The sequence below is a fragment of the Sphaeramia orbicularis genome, unplaced genomic scaffold (genome assembly GCF_902148855.1).
Source record: "Sphaeramia orbicularis unplaced genomic scaffold, fSphaOr1.1, whole genome shotgun sequence".
Taxonomy (NCBI): domain Eukaryota; kingdom Metazoa; phylum Chordata; class Actinopteri; order Kurtiformes; family Apogonidae; genus Sphaeramia; species Sphaeramia orbicularis.
The window spans coordinates 22,501-45,051 of NW_021941734.1; the positions used below are offsets into that span (position 1 = coordinate 22,501).

The 22,551-nt window shown below is 33.3% G+C and overlaps 1 protein-coding gene across 1 annotated transcript in view; it reads right to left on the reverse strand.

The window, feature by feature from the left end:
* LOC115416894 (RNA-binding protein with multiple splicing-like) overlaps positions 1-22,551 on the reverse strand; it is a gene marked incomplete at its 5' end in the record, with an annotated part of 43,939 nt that overhangs the window by 6,125 nt on the left and 15,263 nt on the right. Inside the window, 2 exons of the mRNA XM_030130767.1 lie at positions 7,402-7,529; positions 10,375-10,525. Coding sequence (XP_029986627.1) covers positions 7,402-7,529; positions 10,375-10,525 — 279 coding nt within the window. The remainder of the gene's footprint in view (positions 1-7,401; positions 7,530-10,374; positions 10,526-22,551) is intronic.

The window sequence follows — 22,551 nt, forward strand, 5'->3', positions numbered from 1 at the left end:
TTCTTGTATTTTTATATATACTAACTGTATTTATTTATTTATTGCCACATACAAGCAAGGAACCAAATATAGTAACTTCAATGACCTTGTATTTTTCCTTTATACAATGTATTTTTCTTGTTTTTTTTTTTTTTGTATTTTTTTTAATATATACACTTCTTAGATTATTATTATTATTATTATTATTATTATTATTATTATTATTGTTTGGGTTTTTTTGGACCACTTATGGGCAAGGAACCAAAAATGGTAACTTCATTAACCTTGATTTTCTACATAACAATAAAAATGTTTTGAAAAATTTCACAACAGTTATTAAGTCTTGTTATGTCCTCCATTAAGCAACAAATTTGTGTCAGAAAACTGGAAATTACATAAATTAATGTTTCATTAATATAATTATTATTGTTATGTTGAAATACAATGTGATACCCTAAAATACATGTTCCTAGCAACTTACATGTGTTTTTCTTGCATTTTTTATATTTACTTCTTTTTTTTTCTTTTATGGGCAAGGAACCAAATATGGCAACTTCACTGACCTTGTATCCTTGTATTTTCTTGTATAAAATGCATTTTTCTTGTTTTTTTTTGTTTTTTTAATATATACTTCTTGGATTGTTTTTTTTTTCTTTTTGCCACCTATGGGTAATGAACCAAATATGGTAATTTCATTAACCTTGATTTTCCACATAACAATAAAAATGTTTGAAAAATTTCACAAAAGTAATAAAGTTGTATGTCCCCCAATAGACTAAAATTTGTGGCAGAAAACTGGGAATTACATCAATCAACATTTCATTAATATAATTCTTATTATTGTTATGTTAAAATACAACTTGAAGTTCTAAAATACATGTTCCGAGCACCATACATGAGTTTTTCTTGTATTTTTTATATACACATCTTGGATTTATTTATTTATTTTGCCACTTATGGGGAAGAAACCAAATATAGTAACTTCATTAACCTTGATTTACTACATAACAATGAAAAATTTAGAAAAATTTCACAAAAGTAAAAAAGTCGTATGTCCTCCTATAAGCAACAAATTTGAGGCAGAAAACTGGAAACTGACAGAAATTAATGTTTCATTAATATAATTATTATTATTGTTATGTTGAAATACAATGTGATACCCTAAAATACATGAAACAGACATAAATAAACGTTTCATTAATATAATTATTACCTCCGCCAAGGAGGTTATGTTTTTGCCAGGGTTTGTTTGTTTGTCTGTTTGTTTGTTTGTCTGTCTGTTAGTGTCCAACATAACTCAAAAAGTTATGGACAGATTTGGATGAAATTTTCAGGGTTTGTTGGAAATGGGATAAGGAAGAAATGATTAAATTTTGGTGGTGATCGGGGTGGGGGGGCCCATGGGGGGGGCCACTGATCAGCCTTGGCGGAGGTCTGCGCTCTCCGAGTGCTTCTAGTTATGTTGAATTTTTTTTTTTTTTTTTTTTACTTCTTGGATTTTTATTTATTTATTTATTTAGCCATTTATGGTTAAGGAACCAAATATGGTCACTTCATTAAACTTGTATTTTCTTAAAAATATATAATTCTTGGATTAGTATTTTTTTTGGCCACTTATGGATAAGTTTTTTTTTTTTTTTTTGCCACTTATGGGGAAGAAACCAAATATAGTAACTTCATTAACCTTGATTTTCTATGTAACAATAAAAAATTTAGAAAAATTTCACAAAAGTAAAAAAGTTGTATGTCCTCCAATAAGCAACAAATTTGAGGCCGAAAACTGGAAACTGACATAAATTAATGTTTCATTAATATAATTATTATCATTATGTTGAAAAAATGTTTTTTTAATATTTACTTCTTGGATTTTTTTTTATTTTTATTTTTTTGCCATTTATGGTTAAGGAGCCAAATATGATCACTTCATTAAACTTGTATTTTTCTTGTATAAAATGTATTTTTCTTGTATTTTTTAAAAATATATAATTCTTGGATTATTATTTTTTTTGGCCACTTATGGGTCAGGGACCAAATATGTTAACTTCATTAACCTTTATTTTGTACTTAATACATTTTTGTTTTAATTTCACAAAAATTATAAAGTCTTGTTATGTCCTCCAATAAAACACCAAGGTTTAGAATTTAGAGTATTTCTATGGGTGCCCTATAATGAGTTAATCTTTGTTGCACAACTACACAACCTTATGCTTTCTATTAATAGTCACATGTCCTGCACTTATCATTGTTTTGTATTTAAATGAAATTCACATGATGCCATATGATGTTTTTCCTCAAATCTCCTGCATTTCTAATATTAAACCACATTAATGACGTTATCATATTCCAAATAGAGACAATGGCAGTCGCTGATCAGCTGATTTAGGCTGTAAATGCATTAGATTTGATGATTAAATGCACCCTGTGAGATATATCTCCATCTGCTTCTTCAGCATCTGCACCCAAACTTTGAGAAATATTAGCATCACGTCCAAACCCCCGACTGAAATCACAAAACTCTGACCGGCGTGTGCACAAATATGCCGCACACGCAGAAATATGCCAGCCAGGCAGATTCAGCCGGAGCTCATTTCAGATTCTGACATCATCTGAACTGTTTCTGTCTTCGCTAGAGGCCTTTTGTGCTTAAAAACCTGAATATCTGCATTAGATATGTGGGATTATACTTCACATAGAGCAGATAAAAAAGAAAAGATAAAAGAGCCAGACTTCCTTTTGAGTCAAAAATATACTTGAGCTTTAAATAAATAAGTGTAGATCAATGTGAACTTGAAAACCAGCAAATCAGCAAACAAAAAAATTCTGAAAGCAGTCGTCTTAACACGGAGATCTTATTAAAACCAAGAACCGAACAGGCTTCGGAAAGAGCAGATCAATACTGAACTCTTAAGTGACCTCGCAGTGGAGCCGTGCAGATTAGAAGAACCTCCATAAACTGGATCATGGTTGGTGGAAAAAAGGGGATTTAATTAATGAAGCAGCTGATGGATAAATACTGATACTGATGCAAACCAAGCACATTTAGTTTCTCCTTTTAGACACCATTTCATTTATTCCTGTGAAATCTATTATTCCAACCTAAATGAATGACTGAAATGTTGCTGTTTTGTTTGTTAGTTGCTCATAAATAGGGGTGTAAGAAAATATCGGTTCTGCAATATATTGTGATATTTCATTTTATGATACTGTATCAATATTTTTAGGTATTTATTGAAATGGAGATATGGCAGAGGTTCATGCTTTTTTTTTGTGTTTGTGTTTCTTTTATTTCTATATTCACATGGCAGCTAAAATTTGCTTAGAGGTCTTATTTATGTCTTTGTACGTAAGAAATCAACATAAGTGAATCCCCAAAGGATTCTATGCATTTCTTACAACTTTTTTTTTTTTTTGACAAAAAAAAACTCATTTGACTCCCTAAGTAAATTTTAAGTAAATAGATTAAATTAAGTAAATTTTTTAAGTAAATTTTAGCCGTCCTGGGAAATCTATTATTCCAACTTAAATGAATGACTGAAATGTTGCTGTTTTGTTTGTCAGTTGCTCATAAATGGGGTGTAAGAAAATATTGGTTCTGCAATATATCGTGATATTTCATTTTATGATACTGTATCAATATTTTTAGGTATTTATTCAAATGGAGATATGATGGAGGTTCATGCTTTTTTTGTGTGTGTGTGTTTCTTTTATTTCTATATTCACATGGCAGCTAAAATTTGCTTAGAGGTCTTATTTATAAAATGTCTTTGTATGTTACCAGAAAATATCAGGTCTGCTGAGAGTCTGAGTTCTTTTAAGTCCAGGTTAAAGATTCACCTGTTCACTGCTGCCTTTGACTAAAAGGCTTTTGACTTTTTAAATTTTATATTCTCTTTGAAACTCTGCACTGCAACTTTTACTTTAATATGTGTGTGTTTTTATTTTTATTTTATTTTATTTTATTTATTTTTTTGATTTTATGTGTTGTTTTCTTACTTGCTGTTTTTAATCACCTTTTATGTTTCTTTTATAATGTTTTAAATGTGTTTCTTTTTGTTTCTTTTATTTCAATGTCCTGTGTGAAGCACCTTGAATTGCCTTGTTGCTGAAATGTGCTATACAAATAAACTTGCCTTGCCTTGCCTATGTAAGAAATCAATATAAGTGAATCCCCAAAGGATTCTATGCATTTCTTACAACTTTTTTTTGACAAAAAAAACCTCATTTGACTCCCTAAGTAAATTTTAAGTAAATAAATTAAATTAAGTAAATTTTTTAAGTAAATTTTAGCCATCCTGGGAAATCTATTATTCCAACTTAAATGAATGACTGAAATGTTGCTGTTTTGTTTGTTAGTTGCTCATAAATAGGGGTGTAAGAAAATATTGGTTCCGCAATATATTGTGATATTTCATTTCATTTTTAGGTATATATTCAAATGGAGATATGGCGGAGGTTCATGTTTTTTGTGTGTGTGTCTCTTTTATTTCTATATTCACATGGCAGCTAAAATTTGCTTAGAGATCTCATTTATGTCTTTGTACATAAGAAATCAATATAAGTGAATCCCCAAAGGATTCTATGCATTTCTTACAACTTTTTTTTTTTTTTGACAAAAATGGCCACTCATTTGACCCCCTAAGTAAAATTTTAGCCGTCCTGTGAGATCTATTATTCTAACTTAACCTGTTTAACCCTGACCATATTTTCAGGGGAAAACGCCTAAAAAGACATACCCAAAGTAAATGAAGAGTTACTTCACAATAATAAGGTTCATATGGATGTTCTTGGTGTCTGTGGACATTTACAGACCTCACAGAATCTAGTCCCATTGTCTAAAATATTGTATCTATTACTCTGCCTGAGTAAACTGTAACAAACTAAAAGAGAAATTAGAATTTTTTAGCCTCGCCTGTTTTTTTTTTCGGCTGGATTGACCATGATACGCATAAATGAATTGTTTGTGTCGGAGATTTTTAATAGCATATATGTCACCCTGCAAAGATTAAAAATCATGTTTGAATATTAAAGTTTGCACTAAAATACACTTTTGATGTACTTTTATTAACATTAGGGTCTAAACTTTGAGCAAAAGTTGAAAAAAACATTCATTGTCCTGATTTATTATATTTTTATAGTAGATGAATATTAATATAATTTTTTGGCCCGCGAGCGGGCTGATAGGGCTAAAGGGGTTAAATTAAATGAATGACTGAAATATTGCTGTTTTGTTTGTCAGTTGCTCATAAATAGGGGTGTAAGAAAATATCAGTTCCGCAATATATCATGATATTTCATTTCATAATACTGTATCGATATTAAAAAGTACTGTATCAATATTTTTAGGCATTCATTCAAATGGAGATATGGCGGAAATTCATGTTTCTGTTTTTCTTTTTTGTGTTTCTTTTATTTCTATATTCACACGGGTATTTTGCTTTGTTGTTTGTATACTAAAAAAGTAGTATTGTAATATTATCAAAAAAAATGCATGTAGTTTTTTTTTTAGTGATTTAAACACTGTTTTGTTAAATAATGGGTATTTCAATCATCCTAAAAGCACTTTGTAATGTTATGATGTTGGACGATTCAAGGACTGTGCACTACGCATTCTTTTCACAACTAATAGAATATGAACATTTGAGCAGGATCTTAAACTGCAATATCTGTTGAACATAATTTTGTTTATTTATTTATTATTATTATTATTGAAAAGAAAATGTCGTTTTTACAGAAAAAAACTTTTGTGATATAGTTTTAAATTCTGTTTCTGTCCTGTCCATATTTCTGGCATAACTAAATTTTTCCAAGAAATATTCTCTTAGAAGAAGAAACAAAACTAACAAAAATACTACCTTGTTAACAGTATCGTGATATATCGTATCGTGGTCCTAATATTGTGAATTGTGTCGTATCGCCAGATTCTTGCCAAAACACTCCCCTACTTATAAATGTGTTCCTTATGTCTCTAAATGTGGTTTACAGATGCAATATAGTGACATTTAATATATTAGCAAAAAAGAATTCCTGGTCATTGGTGAACATCCATTAGCATTTTAAAAATAATAGGCCGATAATATTTTTTTTACATCCATGTTTGTTGACGATAGAATGTTTTATGTACAAGCAGAAGTTGGTTAAAGTAAACTAAAAAAAAGATGAAAAAAAAAAAAGATATTTTTTGGTTTAGTTTGATGCTCTTTTCTCCCTTAACTAAAATCTGGGGCACCGTAAAGGGGGGGTAAACATGACAAATTCATGGGGCCAAGCATTTTTGGGGGGCCCATTGAGCAGTGGAGGGTGTCCAGTGGATACAGGTTAGAAGATGTGAAAATTTCGTGTAAGATCCGCTGTGTAATAGAGGAATAGAAGCTGGGAGTCGGACGTTGAAAGCATCTTAAGTTTCACTTTCGCTTTACGGCAGTGTTAGTTACGTTAGTTATAGACTGCACCCCCACGTATATAACTGCTACCCCTACCCCACGTACATACACCCCCCCCCCCCGACAAATCGATAAGATATTGAATTTCATACAGGGCCCACAATTGCTAGACTAAAATGCATGACATTGTCATTGATGTGTACGCTTGTCATGACAAGCGTACACATCACTGGTATTTATAGTCCATTGACACTGAAATACATGAAATATGTGTTTAACTTTTATATTGTATTTGTAATCCATTCAGTTCAATGTAAAACAGTCAGTAATGTTACTAAATATTACTAAAATGCACTCTCCTTATTTGATTTCAATGACTTTTTCAGTAGGAATGAAGGCTTTTTGCAAACGAAGTCCATATGTTTTTGACAACGTTGTGGTACTGACTATAAAAGTTAGGTTTTTTGTTACGGTTGCAAGCGGAATTCTTCAGGAGAAGGTGGAGTAAATGGACTGATTTTTTTTTTAAGGACAGTTAATGTGGGACCTGTCATATAATGAGGATTACTGCTCAGATTTGTTTTGTATGGCTCAGATGATGTTGCATGCCGATGCCAATTGTTAATTTTGTTTTTGAACGGTTCCAAGTATTTATTGCCGATTGTTATTTGTTTTGTTTCTGTTCTGTCTATGTTATGTGAAAAAAAAGATAAAACGACTAATAAAAATAAGTGTTAAAAAAAAAAAGTTAGTTTTTGGTCTCCATGATTGCTGATATTTAGAAGATATGAAAAAACCCTGTGCTCATGTATTAGCCTGACTGTAAGAACAATAGGAAAACAGTCATAAGATTCAACAAAAGCCACTGAATTCCAGTTGGAGGTTTGTCTTGACCCTGTTTTGGTTGTAAATGTTCAGATGGCGGCGGTGGGTGGGTGGGTGTGGTCTCAGGTGTGTCTGTGGGATGGAGGACAGGGTGATTTGAGGGGTGACGGTGACGGCGGAAGGGAGAACAGAAAGGGGCGGGGTTTCTGCAGGTTACCTGAGCGTGGAGCGAGGAGGGGTAGGTGAAAGCGGGTGGGAGGGCCGGCGACAGCTCCGCCGGGTACAGCGGGTATGAGGCCCACACGTCTGGGCTGCTGGGATATAGAGCAGGCACTGTGAGCTCATCTGTGGAAAGAAGAAGAGGACCAGTGGAGTGAGGAGAGTGGCCCGTGGATGGATGGGTGGGGGAGTGGGAAGGTACAGAGACAGGGTGGAGGTGGCAGCGGTGGTGGTGCATTATGGGTGAGTGTCAATCATCTGAGGTGGTTTCCTCTGAGTTTGTGTAAAGCAGATAGAGTGGGTTCTGCTAAACTTCCTAAAGACTTACATTATAAACAGAATTATACAGAACTGAACTGTAGTCTGACACAGATCCATGTGAATCAGATCTGAGATCAGTTTCTATGGGTGGGATGAACAATGGTACATTCATCCTGTAACACATCATTATTACATCATCATTACATCATCATTACATCATCACTTCTATGTTTGACCTGTCATGTGCTTACCATGTAACTTTACTCTGTTTGGTGTGTTAAGTTTTATTTATTTGTGTTTTCAGCCATTTGTCTACAGTTATATTCTACATAGAAAGATATATTCTACATTTTCAGATATATTTTATGTTCATAGCTATATTCTATACTTACAGTTATATTCTACATTTACAGTTATATTCTATGTTTGTTGATCATTCTATGTTTATAGTTATGTTCTACATTTATAGATGTATTCCATGTTTATAGTTACATTTTATGTTTATAAATATATTCTGTTTATAGTTATATTCTATGTTTATAGTTATATTTTACGTTTATAGATATATTCTATGTTTATAGTTATATTTTACGTTTATAGATATAGTCTGTTTATAGTTATATTCTACATTTATAGATGTATTCTATGTTTATAGTTATATTCCGTGTTTATAGATATATTCTATGTTTATAGCTATATTTTACGTTTATAGATATATTCTATGTTCATAGTTACAGTCTACGTTTATAGAAAAATTCTATGTTTAGAGTTGTATTCTATGTTTATAGTTATATTCTATGTTTACAGATATATTCTATGTTTATAGTTATATTCTACGTTTATAGATAAATTCTGTTTAGAGTTGTATTCTATGTTTATAGATATATTCTGTTTATAGTTATATTCTATGTTTATAGATATATTCTATGTTTATAGTTATATTTTACATTTATAGATATATTCTATGTTTATAGTTACATTCTATGTTTATAGATAAATTTTATGTTTAGAGTTGTATTCTATCTTATAGATATGTTTTACGTTTTCGTTCTCTTTTTTTGTTTTTTTTGTTTTTTACTTATGTTCATTGCTGCACCAGAATTACGCAGTTTCAGTCCGATTTTCTTCAGATGCGTAAGTTTAGTTCAATAATTTAAAATTGCAGTTTCATACAGATAAAATATTATGGATTTATTCTGCAAACTTTAATTTTTTTCCCTTCAGTTTAGACTTAATACACAACTGTTAAATGGATGTGTGTTTATAAAACATTTTCAGTTTTACGTAGCATCAGACGTTTTTTTCTGGTGGAATCTGTGTTAAAATTATGTGATAAAATGACTGTTATAGTGCACATTACAGCTACGCAATTAACCAAATTACTATTGTACAAATATAAAAGGCTGCAATTAAATGACCTCATTTAATAAGATTTAGGGTGATATAAAAGGAGTAAAATGAAAATAAATACAAATAAACATAATCTCTGTTTATGGTAATAGTTTAGACTCAGTCATCCTCATAAATCATAAAAATGTGCATTTTCCTCGATATTTAACCAAGTAGAGTCAAATCTAAATAAGAAATTCCAGTATTCTACGTGAGAATTACAGTATTTTCCCAGAATTCCACAGGCCTTGCGCACACTTACAATAATATTCTTAGATTTTAGGTTTAAGTGAATGATTTTATAACCTAATTGTCATTTTTCTGGTGTGTGAACACATTTATTTCTGCTTTGCACAGACTTTAAAGTCAACTATACACCGGAAGTCAAAATGATTCAAGTGAAAATGTGAGGAAAACCCCCCACAGATGTGATGGTTTTACTAAAGTGAGTGGAGAATAGAGTGAAAGTGAAAAAGAGCATGGTTGGAAATAAAGGTGACAGTGCAGAGTGGTACAGAGGGAGCAAACATTGAACAAAACTGAAACTCCATCAGATAAAAGCACAGTTTTCCATGTGCTCTGTGTCTCCTGGAAACTGTTTATCAAAGCACGATCAGAAAAAAAAAAAAAAAAAAGCCTGATTTAAACATCTCTTATCGGGAAATGACAGCAATTTCTCTCCTGCTGATTACGTCATGGTTTCATTAATCGTTTCCTTCCATTCCAAGCCCCGAGTACGCACCCTGTTCTCTGACACACAAAAAAAATAAAAAGATCCAAGATAAGAGCAATTTGGTCATTGAGTAAGAATGTACAACCACAGCTGGCCTATGTTCAACTACCAATAGCTGATTCTTGCAGAATCCTTAGAAAAATATTTACTAAACGGAAAAAAAAGGTACAAAGCTGCAAATTCCACCCAGGCCTGGTACTCAAAGGTCCAAACAATGAGCAAATCTGAATCATTAATCTATCAGGGGGCTCAAAGGAAGTTAAACCATGAAAGAAATGCTGTGCATAAACGCTTGTCAAGATTTATTTTTGGCTAGAAAAACAAATACGATTCAATTTATTCCGCTGAAAGACAATGTTTCTTTGATGAACAAAGGACAATAAAAGTAAAAAAATCGACTTTTCAGTTGAGATTTGATCTGCAGATTTCTTTGAAAGTCGCAGCTGTAACACAAACACCGTCTGTTTACAGCGAAATAGTAAAAGGAAACAGCTGTGGAGTCACGTCAGACGGAAGGTGGCGGTCTGAGGACAGATATGGGTGGGGGGTGGGGGGGCAGGGGGGCAGGGGGAGGGGCGTTGTACTCACAGGGGTCTCTGCTGATGAACTGGGGCCCGGGGCTCTGCTGTGACGGAGGGGGGTTGGGGGTCCCCACCAGCTTGTTCTTGGCCATTTTGGTGTTGGCTTTGGCGAACTCCAGCCGCAGCGTCTGAGGGATCTCTGGGTCGAACCGGACGCCCTGGAACCGCGGGAAAGATGGAGAACAGGTCAGGGGAGGGGTCTGACTGTACGGTAAAGTCTGACACTTAAAAACTGACAAATTGTTGAACCAGACACCAGAACCTGTACATTTATCTGAGCAAGGGTGTTAAACATATGGCTCATGGCCCAAAACTGGACCACCAAAGGTTCTAATCCAGCCTGCAGGATTTGAATCTGCAAAATAATAATAATAGTAATAATAATGGATTGGATTTTATATAGTGCTTTTCTAGACACCCAAAGCACTTTACATTATTGATCCATTATTCATTCGCTCTCACATTCCCCCTCTGGTGGTGGTAAACTACATCTGTATCCACAGTTGCCCTGGGGCAGACTGACAGAAGCATGGCTGCCAGTTCGCGCCTACGGCCCCTCCGACCACCACCGAACATTCGTACACATTCATACACCAGCATGAGTGGCACTGGAGGCAAGGAGGGTGAAGTGTCTTGCCCAAGGACACAACGGACTCAGTAGGATAGAGCGGGATTCGATCCGCCAACCCTTCGGTTATTGGACGACCCGCTGTACCACCTGAGCCATGGCCCCCAGAATTACATGGAAGATGACTATCTATCTATCTATCTATCTATCTATCTATCTATCTATCTATCTATCTATCTATCTATCTATCTATCTATCTATCTATCTATCTATCTATCTATCTATCTATCTATCTATCTATCTATCTATCTTCAGCCTGTCAAAATGAATGCATTAATGCAGATTAATCCATCATTATGATTAATCTGATTAAAGATTTTTATGCAATTAACCCATCTACAGCACAGAATGATTCTGAACGCATTTGGGTCAGTTTGTCCAAGTAGAGTTAGAGTCACGCATGAACAAATGGACAGTTGATTCAGTAGTGACAGGCAGTAGAACCAACCAATAAAGACAGAAGAAACAGGACGTTGGTCCTCTGGATGGAAATATGAGGACAAAAAAAACCCAAGACAGAACAGTCGACCAACATTAAGTATTATACACACTCTGCAGGAAGGAGTTTTCTTTTCACTGATTAACTTCCATCTTAAAATACCACATTAACGCGAAGCATACGTTAGTCTGGGATTCTGCTAGCGCTTCAGCTAACTTCACTAACACTTCAGCCCAGCTTGTGACAAACATGTTAAGTGCATATATTTTCCCTTCTGTCTTGAGTCGTGATTAATTGAAATTAATCCACGGCAACCCTGTGATTAATCTGATAAAAAAATTATTATTATTTTTTTTGAACTTTTTATTTAGTTTTTTGCCCAATATAAAACAGAACAAAACATCTGAGACAAGACATAAAAAAAAAAAAAAAAAAATTACACCACATAGTATTTTTACTGTTACAAATATTATACTACATCTATAGATACATTGCCAAATATCAAAATATTCATATATTTGTATACATATACACACATTTATATAAATACAAATACAAAACACCTCATGTCAGGGCTTATAAGAGCAATTCTCGTCAACAACCCAAAAAGTTTAATTATACAAATAGTCTTCGACCATGTGCCATCTCCACTTAAAAAGATCCGTTTTCACTTGTAATTGATTAAAAATTTTAATCGTTTGACAGCACTAGTATATACACATAAACACACGCACACAGGACCTTTACTGATTAAATTTGAAATGAATCCGACCAATAGTCAGAGAAGATGTTTCAAGAAATTGCCAACGAAGACGAAGACAACGATGATGACGACGAAAACGACACCGGACACAGTGCCTTCACAACAGTTCATGCTCTATTGGCCGGTGAGCTAATAAACTGTGAACCTCAAATTAAATACTTAACTAGAAAAGCACTCAGAGAGCGCAGACCTCCACCAAGGCAGATCAGCGAACCCTCCCCGATCACCACCAAAATGTCATCATTTGTTCCTTGTGCCAGTATCAACATTTCCAGAAATTTTCATCCAAATCCGTCCATAACTTTTTTGAGTTATCTTGCACACGGACAGACAGACAGACAGACAAACCAACGCCGGCAAAAACATAACCTCCTTGGCAGAGGTGATAAAACTATAGATTTACATTCTTGTCAATCACAGCAAACATCAGAACCCAACAGGCTTCCTCCATAAAGTCTGTTTCTTTAGTGTCATTTACCTTTCACATAAACATGACCCTTTTAAGACTGACATTATAACAGGCCTAGGTGTCTTCATGTTTCCTTTGCAATAAAAGTGTCTTTTTCGACAATTTGTTTTCAGATAGAACTTAACTTTCAATATCTATCCATTTATTATCATTATTATAAAGAATAAATACTTAAAACAGTGTGTGTTAGTAAAAAAGAAAAAAAAACTTGACATTTTTAGCATATTTGTGAACAGAAACAACTGTAAATGTCCATAACGAAACTTTTTGAGGTTGCAGAAATAAACTTTCAACTATTTTACATCTGCTCAAACATGCTTTTTGCTCTTGAACATTCAGTATCTATATTATGGATTCCTATTTTTGGTTATTTCCAGGTGTTTTTTAGCCTGTGTGGTAGTCTCTGAAGCTGTCTGCTTGTAATAGAGTCTGACATTGCTGCCGTAAAGTGTTATATAGTGTCGGAAAGGTCAAGATCCCAGCTTTCCGATGCTGTTTGAATTTTGTGGATAGCATAAACGGTTCAGGAGTTACAGTAACTTTAAATGGTGTAAAGTGCAAAATGCAAACTGCAGTTGTTAAAGGCTTAAATATTAACACACTTCCTGGTAAGTGGAACTCCAAATTTCCTAGAGCAAAGAAGGGCTTAACACTGCTATGAAGCTGTTTACAATGTTCTGCAGTCTCTTCGATGATCTTGTTTTCCTCCAAGACAAGAAGTCAACACCTTGGGAGGCGTCGCTGAAGAGAGATTAAAGTTAGCCACATGAAGGCTCCTAATGATGTTAAAGATTAATTCAGGAATGCTTTGCTTTAGCAACAGTGAAGCAGTTGTTCCTCAGAGGGATGTGTTAAAGCTGTTCATGTGGTGGAAATGGACAGATGTGACGTGTCGGTGAATGTCCAGAGGAAGTAAGCGCTATGTATAGTTTCAGATTTTTGACTTTCATCCACAGAATTTACAGCTCAAGTCCCTGTTTTTTTTTCTTCCCGGTTGCTTGGACTTCGTAGCCCGCGGTAAACGGCTCACTGTGGATTAGAGTGTTATTCTGGTCCGTGCATGTGATGACACTCGCAAATGAAAATCAGAACGTGTTGACACAAACCTGGCTGGTGCATGATGTCATTTACACCAAAGGCTGACTGGCCCTCGCTCTGCTGCCCAAAGAACTCTGTAACTGTAATTTAATATCGAGCATCGAATCATAGCCTCCGTTCACCCCGATCTAAGGCCTTCATCTGCTTTAACCCTTACACTGTAAAAAAAGTCTGTGCAAATATAAGAAATTAAACTCATTATTGGGTTCAAATGTCTTATTTCAAGTAAATTATCCGCCATAGCAGTAAGAATCAAGTTTTCTTAACCCATAAAGACCCGGTGCTACTTTTGTGGCACTTCCAAAATAGTTTTTTCTCTATATTTAACTGTTCTTAAGTGATTGATCATCATTTATTATCATATTATCTTCTGTATTTTGCGTTTTTTTCAGTGAAAATCAAGTATTTTCCTATATTTAATTTGCTGATCACGTACAGGGTGGGGAAGCAAAATTTACAATGAACATTTAGTTGTTTTTTCTCAGCAGGCACTACATCAATTGTTTTAAAACCAAACATATATTGATGTCATAATCATACCTAACACTATTATCCATACCTTTTCAGAAACTTTTGCCCATATGAGTAATCAGGAAAGCAAACGTCAAAGAGTGTGTGATTTGCTGAATGCACTTGTCACACCAAAGGAGATTTCAAAAATAGTTGGAGTGTCCATAAAGACTGTTTATAATGGAAAGAAGAGAATGACTATGAGCAAAACTATTACGAGAAAGTCTGGAAGATACTATTAAAGAAGAATGGAAGAAGTCGTCACCCGAATATTTGAGGAACACTTGTGCAAGTTTCAGGAAGTGTGTGAAGGCAGTTATTGAGAAAGAAGGAGGACACATAGAATAAAAACATTTTCTATTATGTACATTTTCTTGTGGCAAATAAATTCTCATGACTTTCAATAAACTAATTGGTCATACACTGTCTTTCAATCCCTGCCTCAAAATATTGTAAATTTTGCTTCCCCACGCCGTATATTTAACTTTTCTTAAGTGATTGATCATCATTTATTATCATATTATCTTCTGTATTTTACATTTTTTTCAGTGAAAATCAGGTATTTTCCTGTATTTAATTTGCTGATCATGTAGATGTTCATTAAAGCTCAGATTAACCTCCTCAGACCCAGCTAATGCGTTTTCTATCCACATTTCTGGACAAGAGTTTCACAACTTTACATGAAAAAAAGCAAAGAAAACTGTCCACCACAAAGGACATTCCATAAAAATTTTAAAAACTGTATCTGAAAAAACTGTTGCATCATGATGTTTCCAATATAGGCACTTATTTAATAAAAAACAAAAAAAGCCAGTACTTTGCTGACATTTCCTGGGTCTTAGGAGGTTAAAGTTGAGGGTTATTATATGAGAAACAGAGAAAACTGAAGAAAAATAGACTTTTTTTTTAGTAAAATCTATCATTAACTGAACATAAACCCAGTGTCTCCATCCACTGTCATTGATTCAACTCCATGGGTTTTACTGGTGAATCAATGTTGTAGAAGATTACAGTGTTTCTATGGTAACTACGGAGGCTTTGAACGTCCAAATGGGTCATATCTGATGACCATGAAAAGATGAAAAACTGCATTTTACACAAATTATTTACGTGTATTGATATGATTAGTGGATCAACAGGTATTAAACAGTTTAGAGCAGTAGATGACGGGTCTTTATGGGTTAAAATGAGAAAATACAAATTAGAGCTGCAACCGATTAATCAATTAGGTGCTTGAAGCGAATGCAAAAATTCACGATTTGATTAATCGACTCGAATTGATTGAAGGGAAATATTCTATTGCAGTTTTTCTGAACTGAAGCTTCTTTGTGTGTCACAATAAGCGTCCAAGTGAAACACAACAGTGGAACTGATGTTTAACAGCAGAGAAATGAAGGAAACAAAGCTTTGATTCAGGAGAATTGTGGCTGAATGATTTTTTTGGATCACTTTGAGTTGATTAATCGGTTGCAGCTCTAATACAAATCTTCATAGTATATATATATATTAGTGCTGTCAAATGATTCAAACTTTTAATCTGATTAATCACAGGGTTGCTGTGGATTAATTTCAATTAATCACGATTAAATATCATTTGTTTTTAATCTATATTAAATGTGTTTCATTTTGCATGAGCTAACAGACTCAAGAAAGAAGGGAATATATGCACTGAACAGTTTCAACAAAACAACTGGAAACAACTGCTGCCTGTCTTGGACAAACTGCCCCAAATGCATTGGCAGAGACGTTCAGAGTCATTCTGTGTTACAGATGGGTTAATTGCATTAAAAATTTTAATCAGACTAATCATGATGATGGATTAATCTGCGATAACACGTTAATTTAGACAGCCCTAGTTTTTATGTATATTTCATATATGCTTCTTGGATATATTTTGCCACTTATAGTTAGGAACCGAATATGATAACTTCATTTTTTTTAATTTTTCACATGACAATACATTTTTTTTTTTTTTTTTTTTAATTTCACAAATGTAATAAAGTCTTGTTTTGTCCCGCAGTAACACACTGATATTGAAATACTGAATTTCAGAGTATTTCTACAAGGGTCCTATAAAGGGTTAATCCAGCTGTAGTTTTGACCACTGACCACAAAAATTAGTTGTTTTTTTTTAATATATTACATTTGCGCATGCGCAACGCTAACTCTACTTGGACAAACTGACCCAAATTTAATTAGATTAGTCATGATGATGGATTAATCCACATTAACATTAACAGCCCTAATCTATCCATGTCTCTATGGAGGTGTATGTGTATATAAAAATATATATATATATATATATATATATATATTAAAAAAAAAAAAAAAAAAAAAAAAAAAAATATATATATATATATATATATATATATATATATATATATATATATATATATATACATACACACACATATATGATGGAGGATCGGACCACGGCATCAAGTCTTCATCACACCCCAAATTACAGTCTGGACTTTATGGTGGCTTTTCCATGTGTGAAAATGATGTCTCATTCTCCATCATCAATAATCAAAAATTAATACAACTGCGGATGAAAAAAAATATTATGAACCTTACAGATAGGGATGTAACGATATGAAAATTTCATATCATGGTTATTGTGACCAAAATTATCACGGTTATCATTATCATCGCGGTATTGTTGAAATTGTACTCAAAATGTTCAAAAAGTACTGATACACACAGTGAAATAATTTAACCAAGTTGTATTTTGAAAAAAAAAACAAAAAACAAACAAAAAAAAACCAACAACAACAAAAAAAACCCCAAATAAAATAATAGGCATAATGCACTTTCTCTTGGCAGAAACATTCAAATATTAACCCTTAGTGGTCTGAGCCTATTTTGGCTGTTTTTCACTACTTTGATTTTGCTTTTATATACTATGTAAACCAATGTTTATTATACCCATGTTTGGTATCTTTTTTTTCAGCACAACTTCATTTCTATCATCTGTCTATTACTTTTTTCACTTTAACCTACTATAAAAACATAAAAGGACAGAAAACATACAAAAATATTTAAAATCTGATTTGAAAAATGTATATAATTTATTGCCTAAATAGCACAAAGATGCTTAATGAACCTTTTCAAAGACTTTAAAAGTGAATATTGGTTCCAAATATTAGGTATAGAAAATTAAAATTGTAATAAATTAAAAGTATACTCAAATATTTGACATAAAAGCAGATCTTTACATAGTTGTTTTCTCCGGAAAAGTGCAGTAATCAAACACGGTTATCATGATAATTAGAACTTAAACGGTAATACTAACCATCTGCAGTTTTACTGTGGTTTATCGTTACACCGGTAATCGTTACATCCCTACTTCCAGAGCTGAAACGATTAATCGACTCAAAGTGATCAAAAACAAATCATTCAACCATAATTCTCCTGAATCAAGGCTTTGTTTCCTTCATTTCTCTGCTGTTAAACATCGGTTCCACTGTTGTGTTTCACTTGGACGCTTATTGTGACGCACAAAGAAGCTTCAATTCAGGAAAACTGCAATAGAAAATTTCCCTTCAATCAATTTGAGTCGATTAATCGAATCGTGAATTTCTGCATTCGCTTCAAGCACCTAATTCACAGGTGTCAAACATGTGGTCCGGAGGCCAAATCCGGCCCGCCAAAGGGTCCAGTCTGGCCTTTGGGATGAATTTGTGAAATGCAAAAATTACACTAAGATATTAACAATCATTTTAGTTCAGGTTTCACATTCAGACCGATTCAATCTCCAGTGAGCAGGACCAGTAAAATACTATCATAATAACATAAAAATAATGACAACTCCAAATGTTTCTCTTTGTAAATACAAATATTTTCATGTACTTATACTAAAACAAAGTATAATTTTGCCCAAAAAAATGTCAACAACCTGAAATGTCTTAAGAGAAGTACGTAAAATTTTAACAATATTCTGCCTGTTACTCAAAGTTTTGTGTATTTGGAGATCCACTGTGATCTGTAAGTTATAACGTACATGTGTAAATGATAAACTGAGACTGAATATTGTTAAAATTACACTTATTTTTTCAGTTTGTTCATGCTATTCACATCTTTTGAAAGGATAATTTGTAGATGTAAACCTGTTCATAATGTAAATTTCCTTATTTTTCGCTCTAAAGCATAGAGAAAAGTTTGGAGTTGGCATAATTTATATATTATTATGTTATTATTTTACTGGTTCGTCCCACTTCAGATCAAATTTTGCTGAATCTGGCCCCTGAAGTAAAATGAGTTTGACACCCCTGACCTAATCGATTAATCGTTTTAGCTCTAGAACCTTACTGTGACACTACATAAGCATTATGTGGTAGAAAATATGTCACAGTGAACGTCTCCTGTACACAAAACCAAAGACGGTGCAGTGAAATTTTGCATGTGCGACTTTCTTTTAGCGTATAAATCATTTCTAAACTCTGACTTCTTAAGGTTAAAATGAGCCAAACTTTGTGACAAAAGGCTTGAGATGCCACTGCTGTAATCCCAGAGCTGTGGACAGGCCAAGGACAGGTTGTTTTTCCCCTTCTACATCAAAAAACTTCCACATGTGCACCAGTCCGAATCATTTTTCTTCTTGATTACTCTCGCCTGAAGGAAAATAAGAACTGTAACAATGGCAGAAAGGTCCGGTTCATGTAAAAAGAAAAACAAAAAAAACAATGCTGCTATGTAGTCGGCCTCATTTTTGGAAGAAACTGACTTTACCAAACAGCCTCTCATTAACCTGCTTTGATCGTCTGGAAAAGACACGAAGGTCGGATCAATGGAGAGGGAAAGCAGCGAGGAGGAAAAACTTCTTCATGCAATAATGCAGTACGAAATAATTTTGATGTTTTTTGGTTTTTTTTCATCATTAGGCTTTAATTTGTTCATCATTTGTTAAATGAAGTTCTCAGTTTGCAATTATTTTCTTCATTTCAAACAGAAAATTAGCAAAATCAGCACTAAATTGTGAAAATGGAGAACTGATGTGTATTTTTAGGTCGTCATGTCTCATTATGTCTATTATTGTTTCCATCATTTTTGTCTTTTTTTGCATCTTTTACATAGTTTTTGTCTTTTACAATTAGTTTGCAACCAACAACCAGATGAAAAATCAGCCTTGAAACTCAAAAAAGAAAAAAAAAAATGGTTTAACACTTAGCATAATAGTTATCAATATCTATTAATGTTAAACTTCTATTTGATTCAAATTTATAACTGTATGTCCATGTGGAATGCATTCTAACGCTATAAATGTTATCACAATACATTTTTTTCAGCTCGATGTAGAAAATTATCCCAATAAATGTCAATAAATGCCTTTGTGTTTCCTTCTACTGGCCTGAAAAATACTCTTCAATCTGCCATTTACGAATTAAAAATAATTTAGAATTTTTTTACACAACAGAACATTAAATTGCGCCAATTATTTTATGGTCCAGCTTTAGACTTAAGATATCTTAAAATACCTTAAAAAAAACAAAAACAAAAACAATGCTGCTATGTAGTCGGCCTCCTTTTTTGGAAGAAACTGATTTTACCAAACAGCCTCTCATTAACCTGCTTTGATCGTCTGGAAAAGACACGAAGGTTGGATCAATGGAGAGGGAAAGCAGCGAGGGGGAAAAAGTTCTTCATGCAATAATGCAGTACGAAATAATTTTGATGTTTTTTGGTTTTTTTTTCATCATTACGTTTTAATTTGTTCATCATTTGTTAAACGAAGTTCTCAGTTTGCAATAATTTTCTTCATTTCAAACAGAAAATTAGCAAAATCAGCACTAAATTGTGAAAATGGAGAACTGATGTGTATTTTTAGGTCGTCATGTCTCATTATGTCTATTATTGTTTCCATCATTTTTGTCTTTTTTTGCATCTTTTACATAGTTTTTGTCTTTTACAATTAGTTTGCAACCATAAATCACCAACAACCAGATGAAAAATCAGCCTTGAAACTCAAAAAAGAAAAAAAATGGTTTAACACTTAGCATAATAGTTATCAATATCTATTAATGTTAAACTTCTATTTGATTCAAATTTATAACTGTATGTCCATGTGGAATGCATTCTAACGCTATAAATGTTATCTTGTATGTTAGACTTAAGATGTCTTAAAATACCTTAAAAAAAACAAGAACAAAAACAATGCTGCTATGTAGTCGGCCTCCTTTTTTGGAAGAAACTGATTTTACCAAACAGCCTCTCATTAACCTGCTTTGATCGTCTGGAAAAGACACGAAGGTCGGATCAATGGAGAGGGAAAGCAGCGAGGGGGAAAAAGTTCTTCATGCAATAATGCAGTACGAAATAATTTTGATGTTTTTTGTTTTTTTTTCATCATTAGGCTTTAATTTGTTCATCATTTGTTAAATGAAGTTCTCAGTTTGCAATTATTTTCTTCATTTCAAACAGAAAATTAGCAAAATCAGCACTAAATTGTGAAAATGGAGAACTGATGTGTATTTTTAGGTCGTCATGTCTCATTATGTCTATTATTGTTTCCATCATTTTTGTCTTTTTTGCATCTTTTACATAGTTTTTGTCTTTTACAATTAGTTTGCAACCAACAACCAGATGAAAAATCAGCCTTGAAACTCAAAAAAGAAAAAAAAAAAATGGTTTAACACTTAGCATAATAGTTATCAATATCTATTAATGTTAAACTTCTATTTGATTCAAATTTATAACTGTATGTCCATGTGGAATGCATTCTAACGCTATAAATGTTATCACAATACATTTTTTTCAGCTCGATGTAGAAAATTATCCCAATAAATGTTAATAAATGCCTTTGTGTTTCCTTCTACTGGCCTGAAAAATACTCTTCAATCTGCCATTTACGAATTAAAAATAATTTAGAATTTTTTTACACAACAGAACATTAAATTGCGCCAATTATTTTATGGTCCAGCTTTAGACTTAAGATATCTTAAAATACCTTAAAAAAAACAAAAACAAAAACAATGCTGCTATGTAGTCGGCCTCCTTTTTTGGAAGAAACTGATTTTACCAAACAGCCTCTCATTAACCTGCTTTGATCGTCTGGAAAAGACACGAAGGTCGGATCAATGGAGAGGGAAAGCAGCGAGGGGGAAAAAGTTCTTCATGCAATAATGCAGTACGAAATAATTTTGATGTTTTTTGGTTTTTTTTCATCATTACGTTTTAATTTGTTCATCATTTGTTAAACGAAGTTCTCTGTTTGCAATAATTTTCTTCATTTCAAACAGAAAATTTGCAAAATCAGCACTAAATTGTGAAAATGGAGAACTGATGTGTATTTTTAGGTCGTCATGTCTCATTATGTCTATTATTGTTTCCATCATTTTCCTCTTTTTTTGCATCTTTTACATAGTTTTTGTCTTTTACAATTAGTTTGCAACCATAAATCACCAACAACCAGATGAAAAATCAGCCTTGAAACTCAAAAAAGAAAAAAATGGTTTAACACTTAGCATAATAGTTATCAATATCTATTAATGTTAAACTTCTATTTGATTCAAATTTATAACTGTATGTCCATGTGGAATGCATTCTAACACTATAAATGTTATCTTGTATGTTAGACTTAAGATGTCTTAAAATACCTTAAAAAAAACAAGAACAAAAACAATGCTGCTATGTAGTCGGCCTCCTTTTTTGGAAGAAACTGATTTTACCAAACAGCCTCTCATTAACCTGCTTTGATCGTCTGGAAAAGACACGAAGGTCGGATCAATGGAGAGGGAAAGCAGCGAGGGGGAAAAAGTTCTCTGCGGTAGAAACAAGAAGAAGAAGAAGAAGAAGAAGAAGAAGAAGAAGAAGAAGAAGAAGAAGAAGAAGAGGAGGATCAGGAAGCTGTGAGGAAGGGTCCTGGCCTCATCCCTGCAGACCGGAGTAAAGCTGAGCTGAAACAAGCACAGGACGACTCTTCTCATGAAGGGGTGGAATTAACTGGGATTGCTGTGGCTCAGTGCACTCACAGCCTCTGCCAGTCCAGGCTGCAGAGGTTTAATAAGGTACATGGATATAATGAGGCCTGAGCACATCTCAGTTTGAACCCAGGCGTTTTCACAGGAGTCCAATCCTTACCTTCTCAACATTAAGCTTCAGCACTTTGAAGTAGGTCTGGGCAATAACGCAGTACGAAATAATTTTGATATACTTTTTTTTTTTTTTTTTTCCATCATTAGGCTTTAATTTGTTCATCATTTGTTAAATGAAGGGCTCAGTTTGTAATTATTTTCTTCATTTCAAACAGAAATTTAGCAAAATCAGCACTAAAATGTG